Genomic DNA, 15,877 nt, shown 5'->3' on the forward strand with positions numbered 1-15,877 from the left:
ATTGACTTTTACGTGGGTATAGATGGTAATAGGAGGTTGTATTAGAAAGGAAGGGGATGAGCAGCCATTTGCAAACACAGCTAGATTGAATTCTGTAAATATTGATTACCAATAAGGACAATATTGGACATTATAGCTAAAGTGAAGGAAGGCCTTCTGAATTCCGTCATTATGCTATGCCAAATCCTTTACTGCTTCCGACTGCCCGAAGGAACTTCTCTCTCAGAATCTCCACGCTGCTGTACTTGGGGAGATCCAATACCTTGTTGCAGGTGTGGGCAGATGGAAAGAACAAGTCAGGATCATCCCTTGGATCATGGCGGATGGTAATTCGGAGGCTCCCCATGCCTCCAACTGGAACCCTGTCACAGCCTGTCAGAAAGGCTGGCAACGAGAAACAAACAGGTATTAACACTTCAATAATTGAAATGTTGCAGGCATTTTCCAAAACACTGGCATACCCAAGATCATTTTTCTATGCGTCAACCCATTTGTGCACAGCAAGCTCCCGCCAATAATGACCAAGTAATCTGTTTGTAGAGATGTTGATTGAGAGATAAATGTTAGCCAGAACACTGAGGAAATCTCCCCTGCTCTTCTTCAAAACCATGGCCTTAGGATATTTTACACCTGCCTGAGAGGGCAGTTATGGCCTCAGTTTAATATCTCATCAGAACGTCAGCACCTCCAATAGGTAACTGCAGTGGGAGTGCTAGACTTGGTTTTGTGCTTAGGTCCCAGGAGTAGGAATGGATCCCACAACTTTCTTGACTCCGAGATGAGAATGTTATCCACTGAGCCAAGGTTGACACAGACAAGGGTACCAGATTGGGTAAGGGAGTGAGGAAGGCAGGACTTGGCAATAAAGACTATCTCACCATTGCTGGTAGCTTGGGGTGGGGCAAGTGATGGATTGATGAATGGGATGGAAAGGCTTTAGTGAGAGGGATGAAGATATTGCCATATCTTTGAAAGTCATGATGTCAACAGGTTTACCCAAGATGTGGTCATAGATGGTGAAGGGGAAAACATTCTGTTGGGTGTAGATCTATCTCCCCTCCAATCTAGATCCTACTCCAAATCTAGACCCCACCCCCCCCAAATCTGGATCTTGTCCCTCAATCAAGACCTGTCCTCCCAATCTAGATTCTACCCCCCAATCTAGATCCTACCACAAATTTGATCCTACCCTCAATCAATGTCCTACCCCAAATGTAGATCCTACTCCCAACCTATAACCTGTCCCCAATCTGGATGCTTTCTCCAATCTATACTCTAACCCCAATCTATGCCCTACCCCAAATCTAGATCTTAACCCCAATCTAGATCCTACCCCCCAACCTATACCCTACCCACAATCTAGATCCTATCCCCAATTTAGACCTTGACCCCCCCCGCCCATCTAGAGCCTGCACCCAATCTGAATCCTGACCCCCTCCCAATCTAGTTCCTACTATACCCCCAATCTGACCAAACCCCCTCCCGATCATTTATTCCCCTTTGATCACTCCCTCTACCTTCTGATTCCAGTAGTCAGGCTGCAGCCTTCAATCTGCCTAACAATAGCCAGGAGACAGAGAACTTTTAACATAAGGTGGTCCATCAAATTCGGCGGGCCCTCTGGAAAACCCATCCTTCTGGGTTTCCCGGCTACTAAACCTCTCCGCCTCCCTTCTCACTTTCCAGGTATTATCAGAGCTTCTGTGACTCTATGTAACAGCAAGACCACTCACCAAGAAAATCCTTCTTCTCTTCCTCCATCAGTCCATGAAACATCTCCCAGAAATTTGCAATGGTTTCATCAGCCTTTGTGTATCCACGGTACATCGTATGCTGTCAGCGTGTGCAGACGAAAAATAAGTATTAATGGAAGCTTCACTGTGCACAGAACACAGTTTCATAAAATTGTCCCAAAAATCACATCTTTCCATGGAAGCAAACATGGCTGCAGGTGTTGTCAATAACAACTAACACTCCAAGACACTTCACAGCAGCATAATAGGAGAAAAAAATTGACACTGAGCTACACAAGGAAATATCCACACAGATGACCAAAAGCTTGGTCAAAGGGGTACGTTTTATGGAGTGTCTTAAAGGAGGAGAGAGAGAGAGAGATTTGGAGGGGTTTACGGAGGGAATTCCAGAACTTAATGTGCAGGCAACTGAAAGGATGGTTGTTAACGGACGCAAATCGGAAATGCTCAAAAGGTTGTTGGAGGATTGGGGAGAACTCAAAGGTTTGTAGGTTTGGAGGAGGTAACATACAGGGAAGGGCAAGGTCATGGAGGGATTTGAAAACAAGCATGAGAACTTTAAAATCAGATTGGGAGCCAATGTTGGTCAGCGAACAAAGGGGCGATGGGTGAACGGGACTTGTTGAGAGTTAGGACACAGGCTGCAGAGTTTTGGATGACCTCAAGTTTATTGAGGGCAAAATGTTGGAGGCCGGCCAGATGAACATTGAAATAGTCATGTCTAGAGGTAACAAAAGCATGGATGAGGGCTTCTGCAGCTGATGAGCTGAGACAGGGGCTGAGCTGGGTGATGCTGAGGAGGTGGAAATAGTCAGGGTTACTGATATCGAAGATGTGAGGTCGGAAGCTCATCTAGGGGTCAAATGTGACACTAAGACAGTGAACAGTCTGGTTCAGCCTCAGACAGTTGTGAAGAAGAGGGATGGAGTTGGTGGCAAAGGAACAGAGTTTGTGGCAGGGACAGAGGACGATGGCTTTGGTCTTCCCCTGATAAGCATGGTTAAAGGAGGGCAGTCTCAGGCTGAGGCAGTGGCAGGCCCTTTCAAAACAGGCAACAGCGACGCTGCCAATGTTTAATCGACTAACTCCATTTTGAGGCCCTTTACTACACTATTAGGGCTGGTTTCCAGAGGGTTAAAATCAAGCTCTTGGTTGTTTGTTTGACATGCAGAGATAACAACAATACTTAAACATGCAGGAAGTCAAGAAAGACAGCAGCTCACTTCCTCCAGCAGTTTCCAGTCATATTTGGTGTTTCCTTGGATAACAGCCATCAGTTCAACAGGCAGGAATATATCTACAACTGGCAGTGGGAAAGCACATCGAAATCCATCTGAAAAGGCTTTGAAATGTTTCTCCACTGATGTGTTAAAGACATAATCCACGTAGGTGTCAACAAACTGCTTTCTGAAACAGAGAAATGTAAACAGAGCGTTGATTAAAATGGATAATCTTAAATACTTGCAAAACTTAGAACATAATATCTAACGTTAGATGTGATTCTGCAATTGGACAGCACTTACTGAATAATCTTGAGTGTATTAAGGATTACACTAACAACCAATTTTAGATTATCAGTCAGCTCACAATGTGGCTCACTTATGCTTGCTAGAAGCTACACATATTCGTATGTAGGGGTGTGTCCTCTGCAGGCAAAAGGAATATGTCCAGGGTTTGCCCTTTTTTTGGGAATTAAGCAAAGGCATGGGAGACAATAGTTCCTTGGTGCATTCTCCATAGCAATGCCTTGACCAATCATTCATGACTTGCCAAACAATCAGCACCCTTTTCTCATGCAGTATAAATTATTGTTCCCTTTGAAATTTGGCATTCTTGTACCTGTCCTGATGAATGCAAGAAGAAAAACTTTGACTGCATGTCTCTTGTTTCAGGAATACTTAAGTTCTGTACTACCACGCGGCTATCATTGGTATTTTGTAACTATCCCCTACTCACTTCATTTTTCTGGAAAAATAATCCTGCTTTTACCAGGAGACTTTGCTGCAGTTTCAGCCATGAGTTCTGTTTGCTCTCGTTTGTAGAGACTCTGCTTAAATAAACTTTGTTGCAAAGTAATTAGACTGTTTGCTGTGAGTCCTGCAGTAAGAGCTGCCCCATCTCCAACTCAATGACTGACACAGTGCTGTCAATAGACACTTTGACATTTTAAGTGTAACAGTCAGGGCAGAAAACACTGAAACACATTCTGAGTACACATTCTATTTATCAGTGGCACATCTCCAGTATTTAAACTGTTAGTCATGTGGTGGAATAGGACAACGATGCTGTGTGTTTAATGGCTGCAGTAGCATAGTGCATATGTTACTGGACTAGTAATACCGAGGCTGGATTAATGATCCTGAGATATGAGTTCAAATCCCGCCATGGTAAATGGGCAATGAAACTCAATTAATTAAATAAATGTGTAATTAAACACCAAGCATCAGTAATGGTAACCATGAAACTACTGGACTGTTATGGAAACCCATCTGGTTCACTGATGCCAAAAGGAAATTTATCATCTCTGTATGTGACTCCAGACCCACTAGCAAAGCATTCACTTGTATTCAAGAAGGCAGCTCACTACAACCTTCTTGAGGGGCAATTAGGGATAGGCAATAAATGCTGGCCTAGCCAGCGATACCCACATTCCATGAATGAATTAAAAAAAAACTCCTAATTGAGGAAATAGTTCAAATATTGAAGATTTTGCATAGGTGCAGGAGTTGGCCATTCCGCTTTTTGAACCTGCTCAGCCATTCAATTAGATCACAGTGATCTATCTGCTTGCTAACTCTATCTAGCTTCTGTGGACCTGTAATCCTCAATGTTGTGTCGTGTGTGCTCTGCCTGAAGGCAGCTTCCTGACTCAGGGTCCGCTGATGTTTCAGCCTGAGCTGTTTTCTTGGCAGTTTTTTCTCACTGGTGACTTGCCATTGCCTTCCACTCTCAGGGACAGGGCAAGGAGGCAGGTCCCAAGTCTACCTCTGCTGGAACAGGAATAGAAGCCACACGCCATCCATCAACCCAACTGTGCTGACCGGCACCCCCGTAACCCTCAATACCATTGCCTTAAGGAGTAAGATGCAGTTGCCAATTGTCCAAGAGTCTCCAGGAGTCAAAGATGACTCTGCTGTGATCAAGGACCAGGAGAAGGAGTATGGGGATATCAAGAAACAATGGTGCGCTTTCCTCATTTTCTATTCATGTAGTTAGTGGCTGCATTACAAATGTAATTCATTGCCTGTAAAGCATTTCGAGATACCCTGAGGTCCTGCAATGTGCTAGATAAGTGCAAGTCTTTCTTTCTGTTATTAGAAGAGGAGATCTTACCTGTTATGTTTTTTTACAGGAATGTTTTTACCATTTGGAATAAGTTCAAGTTCAGTTACTGATCCGTCAATCATTTCTTTCCCTATCTGAAAAAGACAACCAAATGGAGCATTGCCAACAACATTTCTTTTGTTACCATAAATTGGCAACAGGCCTAGATGCAATTTTATCACTTGGATGTTGTAATATGTTTGTATCAAAATTCTCAGGCACCCACTTTAACAGAGATGTGAACTCTTTAGGCATAATTTTGACTCGGTGTTATTGTGTGAAATGGCTGATATTGATTGAGCTACCTTGTCCAATCTGCTGGAAACTTAAATCTGAAGAAATGACGGGGAGCTTAATCGATATATCCCACTTTGCACTTCAGACTAAACTCAAAATGAACCCCAGTTACTTTAAATTGGTCAACCCTCTCAGTGGAACAACAAGGAATTTGATACAAATGCATTGAATCATTGAATCCTGTGCTCCCAGCAAGGAGACCCTTCCACGGGGGAGATTGGAATGCAACAACATGGCCCTGATTCTCCATCCCATTCCCCTCTGGGGTGTGGCTCCCCACTAGGGTTGCCATTTTCTCCAGGATTGGCCTGGAGTCTGGAGGATATAAAGGTTAATCTCCAGAGTACTACTGTGAGAAAAACCAGGGTGGAAAATCATAAATTGTCTGGTGTTTTCATTCCCTTTCATTCATTAAGTTGAAAAAATATTGGAGATGGGGAAATTGGCTGTTGGGTTTGGGAGTCAAGAATCATTCAAACAAGTAATAAAGAGTCTGCCCACTTTATACTCGGTGTGGGGAGGTGGGGTGTCAGGAAGATGGGCAGCTTGGGTGACCAATGGCAGGAGTGTGGGGGCAGGGCAGTTGGCAGGAAGAGATCATGTGATGAAACCTCCAGGAATGCATACAACCAGAGTTGGCAACCCAGCTCTCCGCAGGATGGTGGAATGGTCAGACCATGATATCACTCATGGTTTTGTGGATGGACATGTCAGGAGCAATAGAGCTCAGCTTCCAATTTGTTTCTGTTGCACAGTGTTAGTTTCAGATGGGCACGTCTTAAAGAAGTATCCATAATCTTCCGTAGCTAAGTCTTTATTAATTACCAGAACCATTTACACATGAACAGTAAAGGGGACAGGCTAGGAGATATCTCCATGTCTAGGTTTTTACACATCTCTGCTTAACACCACACTGACCCTGGGTCTGGGTCATGTGCCTTCTTACATCAGTGTGTGTGGCCGGTACTGTACTCAGCCCCACATTAACCCTGTATGTGCCAGACCCTTATACTACAGTTTTGACATAACTGGGGTTAATTACAATCTCTTGCCAAAAACATTGATTTCTTAATAAATGCACAATGGGGGAACCAGGACTTTGATTGTCATATCTTTTCATCAGGTTAAAATATATCACTGATGGATGGGTAGATCTTCCAATTCACCCAATTTTGCTAAAGTGTTTTCTCTCTTTTACATCTGAGGTTGATCTCATGGGAAAGGAAAAGCTACTATAAAAATGAGACTATGAATAATTGTAAATTAGGCAGGTGGTTAATTTCTAAAATATTATTCGTTCTTGGGACCTGGGCCCCATTTATTTCCCATCCCAAGTACAGTAAGAGTGGTTACTAGACCACTTCAGAGCCAGGCGTCTATCCAAAGGGATTGTAGTGGAAGTTGCCATTGCTGAAGGATGTTAATGACCCAGTAGGGCTTTTGCAACAATCCAGGAACTTTCATGGTCATTTGTTGTGTCCACTGATCTAGAATTACACAGCACAGGAGGAGGCCATTCGGCACTGCATACCTGTACTGGTTCTTTGAAAGAACATCTCAATTAGTCCCATTCCCCCCTGCTCTTACCCCCTAACCCTGCAAATATTTTCCATTGAAATATTTATCAAATTCCCTTTTGAAAGTTACCTTTCAGGCAGTGCATTCCAGATCACAACAGTTCACTGCATAAATCTTTTCCCTCATGTTCGATCTGGTTCTTTTGGCAATTACCTTAAAGCTGTGTCCTCTGATTATCAACATCCTACCATCCTCCTTATTCAACCTATCAAACCCTTCAGGATTTTGAACACCTCTATAAAGTCTCCCCTTAACCATCTCTGCTCTAATGAGAACAATCCCTGCTTCTTTAGTCTCTAAAAGTAACTGAACTTACGTGGCGGGGAGGGTCTAGCAACTGGGGACATAGTCTCAGAATAAGGGGCAAGCCATTTAGAACGGAGACCATGAGGAATTTTTTCACTCAGAGGGTAGTGAATCTTTGGATCCCTGTAGTCCAGAAGGCTCTGGGGGCTCATTCAGTCAGTATGTTGAAGGCAGGAACCAATAGATTTCTAGATACCAATGAAGTCAAGGGATATAGGGATATTGTGGGAAGATGGCGTTGAGGTAGATGATCAGCCATAATCTAGCTGAATGACGGAGCAGGGTCGAGGGGCTGTATGGCCGACTCCTGCTCCTATGTCCCTCTGAGGTCTTTCATCTCTGGCACCATTCCAGTATATCTCCCCTGCACCCTCTCCATCATTGGCCTTCCTAATTATCCCCTATATCACCAGATTCATTGAACTCACAATTAAAACTTGCTCGGTGGGATTTGAAATGATTGACCTTTATCTGCCCTCTAAAATAGCCTAGTGGCCGCTCAGTTCAATGGCAAAAAAGGATGGGCAACAAATGCTGGCCTTGCCAATGGCGCCCACACCCCATCAAAGAATAAAATAAAGGCCTGAACCTCTGGGCAGTTCGGTACTATGCCCTCTACACTGCTGTAGCAAGGCTCTGATTTTAAAACTCTCATCCAGTTTTCAATTCCTCCCTATACCTCTAATCTTCCCCAGTCACATCAAAACTCGTCAACATCTCTGTCCTTCTTATGTCTCCTTGATTTTTGTTGCTCCACCACTGGTGGTCATGCCTTCAACCTCCTGGGCCCTAAGTGCTAGAATACTCTCCCTAGGCCTCTCCTCCTCGATCACTAACGCTCCACTCATCCTTGAAGATGCTCCTTAAAAATTACATCTTCAATGAAACTTTTGGTCACCAGTCCTGATGACCCCTTTTGTGACTTAATTTTCAATTTTCTCTGATAATCGATCCTCTGAAACACCAGTGGATTCTTTTTGCCTCATTAAAGGCATTATATAAATGTGGAGTTGTTGTTGTCATAGCCTAACGTAACAGCCATAGAAAGATAAACCAAGGGCTTGCCAATGAATCAATTAATAAATTTAACTGCTCTCTCTGAAATTGAGTCAAACAGATAGACAGCCACAGGGTCAGGTCTGATCCCAACGATCTGAATCAGGTTAGCGACAGGATAATGCTGTTGACCAGAAACTGAACTGGACTAGCCATATAAATACTGTGGCTACAAGAGCAGGTCAGAGGCTAGGAATCCTGCTGCAAATAACTCACCTCCTCACTCCCCAAAGCCTGTCCACCATCTACAAGGCGCAAGTCAGGAGTGTGATGGAATACTCTCCACTTGCCTGGATGAGTGCAGCTCCCACAACACTCAAGAAGCTCGACACCATCCAGGACAAAGCAGCCCCGCTTGATTGGCACCCCATCCACAAACATTCACTCCCTCCACCACCAGTGAATGCACAGTAGCAGCAGTGTGTACCATCAACAAGATGCACTGCAGAAACTCACCAAGGCTCCTTAGACAGCACCTTCCAAACCCTCGACCACTACCATCTAGAAGGACAAAAGCAGCAGATAGTGGTGTAGACAGTGGTATAGTGGTAATGTCACAGGGCTAGTAGAGGCCCAGCTTTAGAATTATGGGTTCAAATCCCACCATGGCAGCTGGTGGAATTTAAGTTCAATTAATAAATGCTAGTCTCAGTAATAATGACCACAAAGCCATTATCAATTGTTGTAAAAACCCATCTGGTTCACTAATGTGCTTTAGGGAAGGAAATCTGCTGTCTTTACCCAGTCTGGCCTACATGTGCTCCCAGGTCCTCAGCAATGTGATTGACTCTTAATTGCCCTCTGAAATGGCCTAGCAAGCCACTCAGTTACAAATGTGCAAACAAGGAGCAGGAGTAGGCCATTCAGCCCCTCGAGCCTGCTCTGCCATTTAATAAAATCATGACCGATTTGATAGTAACCCCAAATCTGCATCCCACCTACCACCCCCTTGCTTACCAAGAATCTATCCACCTCCGTTTTAAAAATATTCAAAGAGTCTGCTTCCATCTCCTTTTCAAGAAGAGAGTTCCAAAGACTCACGACCCTCTGAGAGAAAAAAATTTCACCTCATCTCTGTTTTAAATGGGCAACCCCTTATTTTTAAACAGTGACCCCCTAGGCCAGAATTTTCGGCTCGGTGAACGGGCCCCGCCCCCGCTCGCCGAGGTGTAAAATGACACAGGGTGACGTCGGGCGTGTGTCCCGACGTCACCGTGCGCCATTTAGATTTTCAGTTCGGCGGGTGCACAGCTGAATCAGCTACGCGCCTGCTGAACTGTCAAAGGCCTATTAAGGCCATATAAAAACTAATTAAACTAATAAACTGAGCTGCCCGTCCAACATTAAGGTTGGCGGGGGGGCAGGTGAAGCACCCAGGCGGCCTTCACATATTTCATAGAACCTCATCCATGGGCGGGATGAGGTTTCATGAAGGGTTTATAAATTAAATAAAAATTTTTATAAAAATTCATTGACATGTCCCAGCTCATGTGACACTGTCACATGGAGGGGGGGACATGTCTTAAAATTTTTTCTTTTCTTTATTTAGGTTTTTAAAACTTAAATTAACCTCCCTGAGGCATCTCTGTGATGCTCCACGAAAGAGCGCACTCCCGACTCAGGGAACCTCCTCTTCACCACCGCCCACACAGGGAGCGCTCAGCGCTTCCGGGCGCACGTCACACTGGGCGGCCCACCCACATAAAATGACGGCGCGGACCCGATCGGGGGCGTCGATTGGGTCCGCTCCCACCCCTGCACAACACCCCCCCAACGGGGGGAAAATTCTCCCCCTAGTTCTAGATTCTTCCACAAGAGGAAACAACCTCTCCACATCCACCCTGTCAAGACCCCTCAGGATCTTATACATTTCAATCAAGTCGCCTCTTACTCTTCAAAACTCCAGCGGATACAAAACCTAGTCTGTCCAACCTTCCCTCATAAGACAACCCACCCATTCCAGGTATTAGTCTGAGGAACCTTCTCTGAACTGCTTCCAACGCATTTACATCCTTAGTTCAGGGGCAATTTGGAATAGGCAACAAATACTGGTTTTGTTGGCAACACCCACACTATGAAAAAAACACACTTAAAAACAATCAAACAAATGTTCCTCCACTGCATAATAATTACGTAATTTTGTACAAGTGGTGGACATTAATTGGGTCTTCACTTTGGCCATACATTGAAACTGTGGTCTGGTTGAGTTCGGAGGTGAATGCATGTAACATTCACTCTAAATAAACGTCAGACTGAATAAATATTGGCTCCAGTATGATCCTTCAGCTACTGGCTTTCGAGAATATCACATATGTCACGCCGGTGAAGATTACTTCAAGCTTGTGCGATCTAACCTCAGCGTGAGTTAGTAACCTCAACAGAGAAGAGGGAAAAAAAAATCAAAGAAAGATGAAAAAAGCAAGGGGGACCTACAGTGAAATTCCAGCTGAATATCTCTTCGATATCATCATCCTCATAATTGAGAAGCTCCTGCAGATTTCTACAGCAAAAAATAGAAACGTTAGATCATGAACATCAGCTGTCTGAACTGTTGCCAAAGAAAACAAACTGGTCTTTTGTGTATCCCTAATTTTAATCGCTCCATCTTGCGTCCATGCCTTTTGCTGCCTAGACCCTAAACTCTAGAATTCCTCACTCTCCTCCAACAAAATATTCCTTAAAACCTAAAAGATCTTAAAAGCTTTGGTCATCAGCCCCAATCCCACCCTCTGTGCACAGTGTCCAGTTTTGTTTGATGATGCTCCCTGCGAAATGCTTTGGAATGTTTTACTATTTTAAAGTGCTATACAAATACAAGTTGTTGTTGTTCCTTTGTTAACTTATAGAAAGGAACATCTACAATTTTAATTTTTAAACTTTTTTCCCCCACTAGGAACACAGGAACAGGAGGAGGCCATTCAATCCCTTGAACCTGTTCCACTATTCAGTGAGATCATGGCTGACCAGTGACCTGCTTTCACCCTAATATCTTTTAATACCTTTGGCTAACCAAAACTTTTCAATCTCACGTTTAAAATTAATGACTGATCCAGCATCAGTTGCAATTTGTGCAAGAGAGTTCTGAATTTCTACCACCCTTTGTGTGTGAACCCCTTAAAAATGCAGCTGTCCACTGTTTGTTAACGCAGCTGTGAAGTCTGCAATGATATTTATAGAATGGCAGTCAGTTAATCCCTCTGTGTTAGTTAGTTAATCAAGTTGTGGATTTTCTAACTAGACGAGAGAAAGGCAGTCAGTTAATCCCTCTGTGTTAGTAGGTTAATCAAATTGTGGATTTTCTAACTAGACGAGAGAAAGGCAGTCAGTTAATCCAGCTGTGTTAGTTAGTTAACCGAGTTGTGGATTTTCTAACTAGATTAGAGAATGGCAGTCAGTTAAATTAATCCATCTGTGTTAGTTAGTTAACCGAGTTGTGGATTTTCTAACTAGATTAGAGAATGGCAGTCAGTTAAATTAATCCATCTGTGTTAGTTAGTTAACCGAGTTGTGGATTTTCTAACTAGATTAGAGAATGGCAGTCAGTTAAATTAATCCAACTGTGTTAGTTAGTTAATCGAGTTGTAGGTTTTCTAACTAGGCTAGAGAATGGCAGTCAGTTAAATTAATCCAACTGTGTTAGTTAGTTAATCGAGTTGTAGATTTTCTAACTAGGCCAGAGAATGGCAGTCAGTTAATCCGGCTGTGTTAGTTGGTTAATCGAGTTGTGGATTTTCTAACTAGATTAGAGAATGGCAGTGAGTTAAATTAATCCATCTGTGTTAGTTAGTTAATCGAGTTGTAGATTTTCTAACCAGGCTAGAGAATGGCACTTATTAAAATCTAAACACAGAGATTTGTTACACGTTCAGGACTGCACTGGACTGCGAATCCAGATTCAACTTGCCAACTGGTGCATGAATTTAGGATTTTGTGACTCGAGTATTGCTAATTAAGCCAAATGGCTACGTGGCGAAAGTCCACATTCAGTGCAAACTACAGGATTTGTTCTGGATTAAATACTGTACGTCTTTTACAGAAGCTAATAAAATATTTGTCCTTGACTCACCGCCCTAATGGTGGTGAGAGTTCCTTCAGGTCTTCCAGAGTTACTGGAACATGGAGTAACTTCTTGTATAGGGCCAAAGGAAAGTGAAAATCTGCGACGAAGCCGTGGTATAGAGCAAGCCAGCAGAGAATTCCCACCAGGCGAAAAATATCATTAATTTCTGGGTCCTGTGTAAACAAAACTGATGCTATAGCTTCCGGCATGGGGATTAATTTCAGTATGAACCGTGGATGAGATTTCGTGAAAAATGCCAAGGCCGCCTGGGCTCTTTGCCTGCCCTCCCCCCACCGCCCCCCCCACCCCCCCGCACCCCCAGCCTTAGGGTTGGACGGACGGGCAGCCCTGACAATTACTTCAGTTAGTTTATTAGCGGCCTTAGCAGGGCCTTTGACAGTTCGGCGGGTGCACAGCCAGTTCCGCCCGCCCGCCGAACGAAAGATTGGAATGATGCGCGGTGACGTCGGGACGCGTGCCTGACATCACCGCGCGTCATTTTACGTGTCGGGGTGCGGGGCCCTGCCCTCACACACCGAGCAGAAGATTCTGCCCCACGCCTTCTGGCTGCGGCATCTGTTGTCTGGGCCGGCAGTTTAATACAAGAGATTTAAGCATTCCATTCAGCAGGGGATATAACCACAATAGCAATAACTGTGGTGAAATATTTATTTTCTCAGATGTAGCGCTTCCTGAGAGTACGCCACTGTTAATATTAACTCTACAGGTCAAGGGTTTTATACCAATATGACTTCTGACCCTATGGACTGGATTTTTACATTGCTCACTCATCCGGAAGAAAACTCGGTTCCAGACCGGCCGAATCTAAGTAAGGCCGGCCCTGTAGCGATAGTCCGCTCTCAGAGGCCTTACCAAGCTGAGGGTCAGACTTCTGCCCCACATTGGGAGGGAGTCCCGCCCTCGAGAGCTGCCAGGCCATCCGACCGGTCGGCTGCTCTAGCAATCCCGGCAGCGCCTGAGCTGGGTAGCGGGCGCTGCCAGGGCTGCAAGCAGTACCGCGGTCAAGAGCGATGGCAACCTGACCCAGGAAAGTCCCGGACAGGGAGGGTCGGGCACCCCTAGGGAGGGAGCACGAGATGGGCGAGGGGCTGAGTTTTGGAAGCCGGGCAGGGAGGCACAGAGTGAGGGAGGTAACATCTTTAGGGGAGGGAGGGTTGACCCAGAGGTGCACAGGGCACCCCCCCAAATTACATAGCACCCCGCCACCTCCCCCCGCACCCCCCCACCCACCCCCCTCATCCACCCACCCCCCAAACCCCCCCCACCGCCGCCCCCCTTCCTTCCTGCCTTTTCAACAAAGCTGATTAAAAAAAGCCTTCCCACTCTCGCCCACCGGTGTATTACAGCAGCGGAGGTGACTGAGGGTCTTAAGTGGGCAATAATTGGCAAACTAAGGCCCTCAATAGGCCTAAGTGTGGGCGTGTTATTGGGCAATTACTGACCCCCCACCTCCGCGCCCCCCCCCCCCCCCCCCCCCCCACCCCCATATTAGGGGATCAGTTCGGGGTGGGCAGGAAGGCAGTGGGCCAGCCACCTGACATATCTGAAGGTGCCCCCCCCCTCACACCCCAGTCAAAAATACGCCCAGCCAAGGGCTATAAAGTCCAGCCCTATGATCCAGTAGCATCCTTACCTCTGAGTCAGGGAGCTGTGTATTCAACTCTGGAGCTTTAAGTACAAAATTCAGTGCCGCGGGAGTGCTGCACTGTCAGAGCTCTATGATTTTACAATTCACATACCCATTCCGGAAACCAAACAAGCCTGGATTCCTCGAATAGCTTGAATGTCTTCGGCTGAGTACAGATTTCCTCAGTAATGATGGAGAAGAACTCCCGTGACACTCCGCCGTCATCAATAGCTGGTTCACCGTTAAACTGGACCTGGAATAATTGTAACAAATAGACCAGAATTAAAAATGTGCAATCTTATTTTCTTCATATTTGTACCCTCCTATTTCTCCTCTTTTTAACCCTTTACAACATCAACAACTACTTGCATTTATCCAGCGCGTTTAAAATGTCCCAAGATGTTTCACAGGAGCAATTATCAAACAAGTTTTAATGCTGAGAAGAAGCGACCAAGCACTTGCTCAAAGAAATAATTTTTTAGGAGTATCTTAAAGGAGAAACGAGAGGTAGACAGGCAGAGAGGCTTCATGAGGAAATTCCAGAGCTTAGACCCAGGAAACTGAAGGCACGGCCACCAATGGTGGAGTGCAAGAGGCAAGAAGTGGAGGAACCTCGAGGGTTGTTGGGCTGGAATGATTTACAGAGATGGGGAAGGGATTGGCGCAGTTCCTTGGTAATTATAGAGAAGAACTCCTGTGACATCCACCATGATTGATAACTGATTTTTCCTTAAACATGACCTAAAATAGTTGCAACAAATAGACCAGGATTTAAAATGTGTAATCTTATTTTCTTCATATTTGTATCTTCCTATTTTTTCTCTTTAGGCTGTGGAGCAATTTGAAAACAAGGATGAGAATTTTAAAATTGAGGCGTTGCCAGACCAGGAGCCCATGCCATTCATGAGCACATGGGTGATGGGCAAACAGGATTTGGCACAAGTTAGTTTAAGGGGGCAGAGCTTTGGTTGAGCTCAGGGTGATGGAGGGTGAAGGATGAGAGGACAACCAGGAGTGTGTTGAAATACTCAAGCCTAGAGTAACAAAGGCGTGGATGAGCATTTCAGCAGTGAATGGTTGTGAAATAGTAGCTCCTCATTCAAATGTCAAATCGAAGGAAGATATTCAAGAAAGGCTGTAGAACTGTTGGGTTCCATTGTCAATGTGACTGACACATTATTAGCCTGACAAAGATGGACATTTTAACCAAACAAGGTTCTAAGCAATGAAAACAGACAATGCTAGAAACACCCAATGGGCAAGACAGCATCTACGGTGAAAGAAACAGAGTTAACGTCTTGAATTGATGACCTTTCATCAGAACTGGAAGCGGTTAAGGATTTAACATTTTATAAGCAAGTGCAGAGTCAGAAAAGAAGTGGGGGGGGGCGGTGGCGGGTGCGGGCTTGGGTTGGGATGGTGAACAAAGGAGAAAGGTTCATATTAGGGTGGAGGGCACGAGGGATTACAACTACGTATATTGGAGAGAACACCAAGTATGTATATTGGTGAACACCAGCGTTTTGACTTTACATAGGAAGTAAGTATTTCAAGAGACTGTCTGAAACTAGGAAGACCCCAGGGAACACTAAGAGAACAGTTCAGGTGCTATAGACACCACTTCAGTCAAATCTCGCTACCAACCATCCTGCATGATTTTCTCAAAGACTTGTTCCTTGAATTCAGATACTCATTTTGACATTTCTCTGAACATTCTAGACTTGTGGCTCATTTTTGCTAATTGGATGTTTTATGTCAAACAAGGAATCTTAAAAAAAATCAAAGACTTGCATTTATATAGCGCCTTGCAGCACCTCAGAGCCTCCCAAAGCACTTTACAGCCAATTATATGCT

General features: G+C 44.7%; 1 protein-coding gene across 1 annotated transcript in view; it reads right to left on the minus strand.

Annotated features, from left to right (window-relative positions):
* Positions 1-169: 169 nt before the first annotated feature.
* Positions 170-15,877, minus strand: part of LOC144688816 (putative E3 ubiquitin-protein ligase HERC4) — a 60,562-nt gene continuing 44,854 nt past the window's right edge. Inside the window, exons 18-24 of the mRNA XM_078555787.1 lie at positions 14,136-14,276; positions 12,382-12,548; positions 10,749-10,815; positions 5,088-5,173; positions 2,978-3,161; positions 1,734-1,833; positions 170-384 (exon numbers count right to left, since the gene is read on the minus strand). Coding sequence (XP_078411913.1) covers positions 170-384; positions 1,734-1,833; positions 2,978-3,161; positions 5,088-5,173; positions 10,749-10,815; positions 12,382-12,548; positions 14,136-14,276 — 960 coding nt within the window. The remainder of the gene's footprint in view (positions 385-1,733; positions 1,834-2,977; positions 3,162-5,087; positions 5,174-10,748; positions 10,816-12,381; positions 12,549-14,135; positions 14,277-15,877) is intronic.

This window comes from Cetorhinus maximus, chromosome 1 (assembly GCF_964194155.1).
Source record: "Cetorhinus maximus chromosome 1, sCetMax3.hap1.1, whole genome shotgun sequence".
Classification (NCBI taxonomy): Eukaryota; Metazoa; Chordata; class Chondrichthyes; order Lamniformes; family Cetorhinidae; genus Cetorhinus; species Cetorhinus maximus.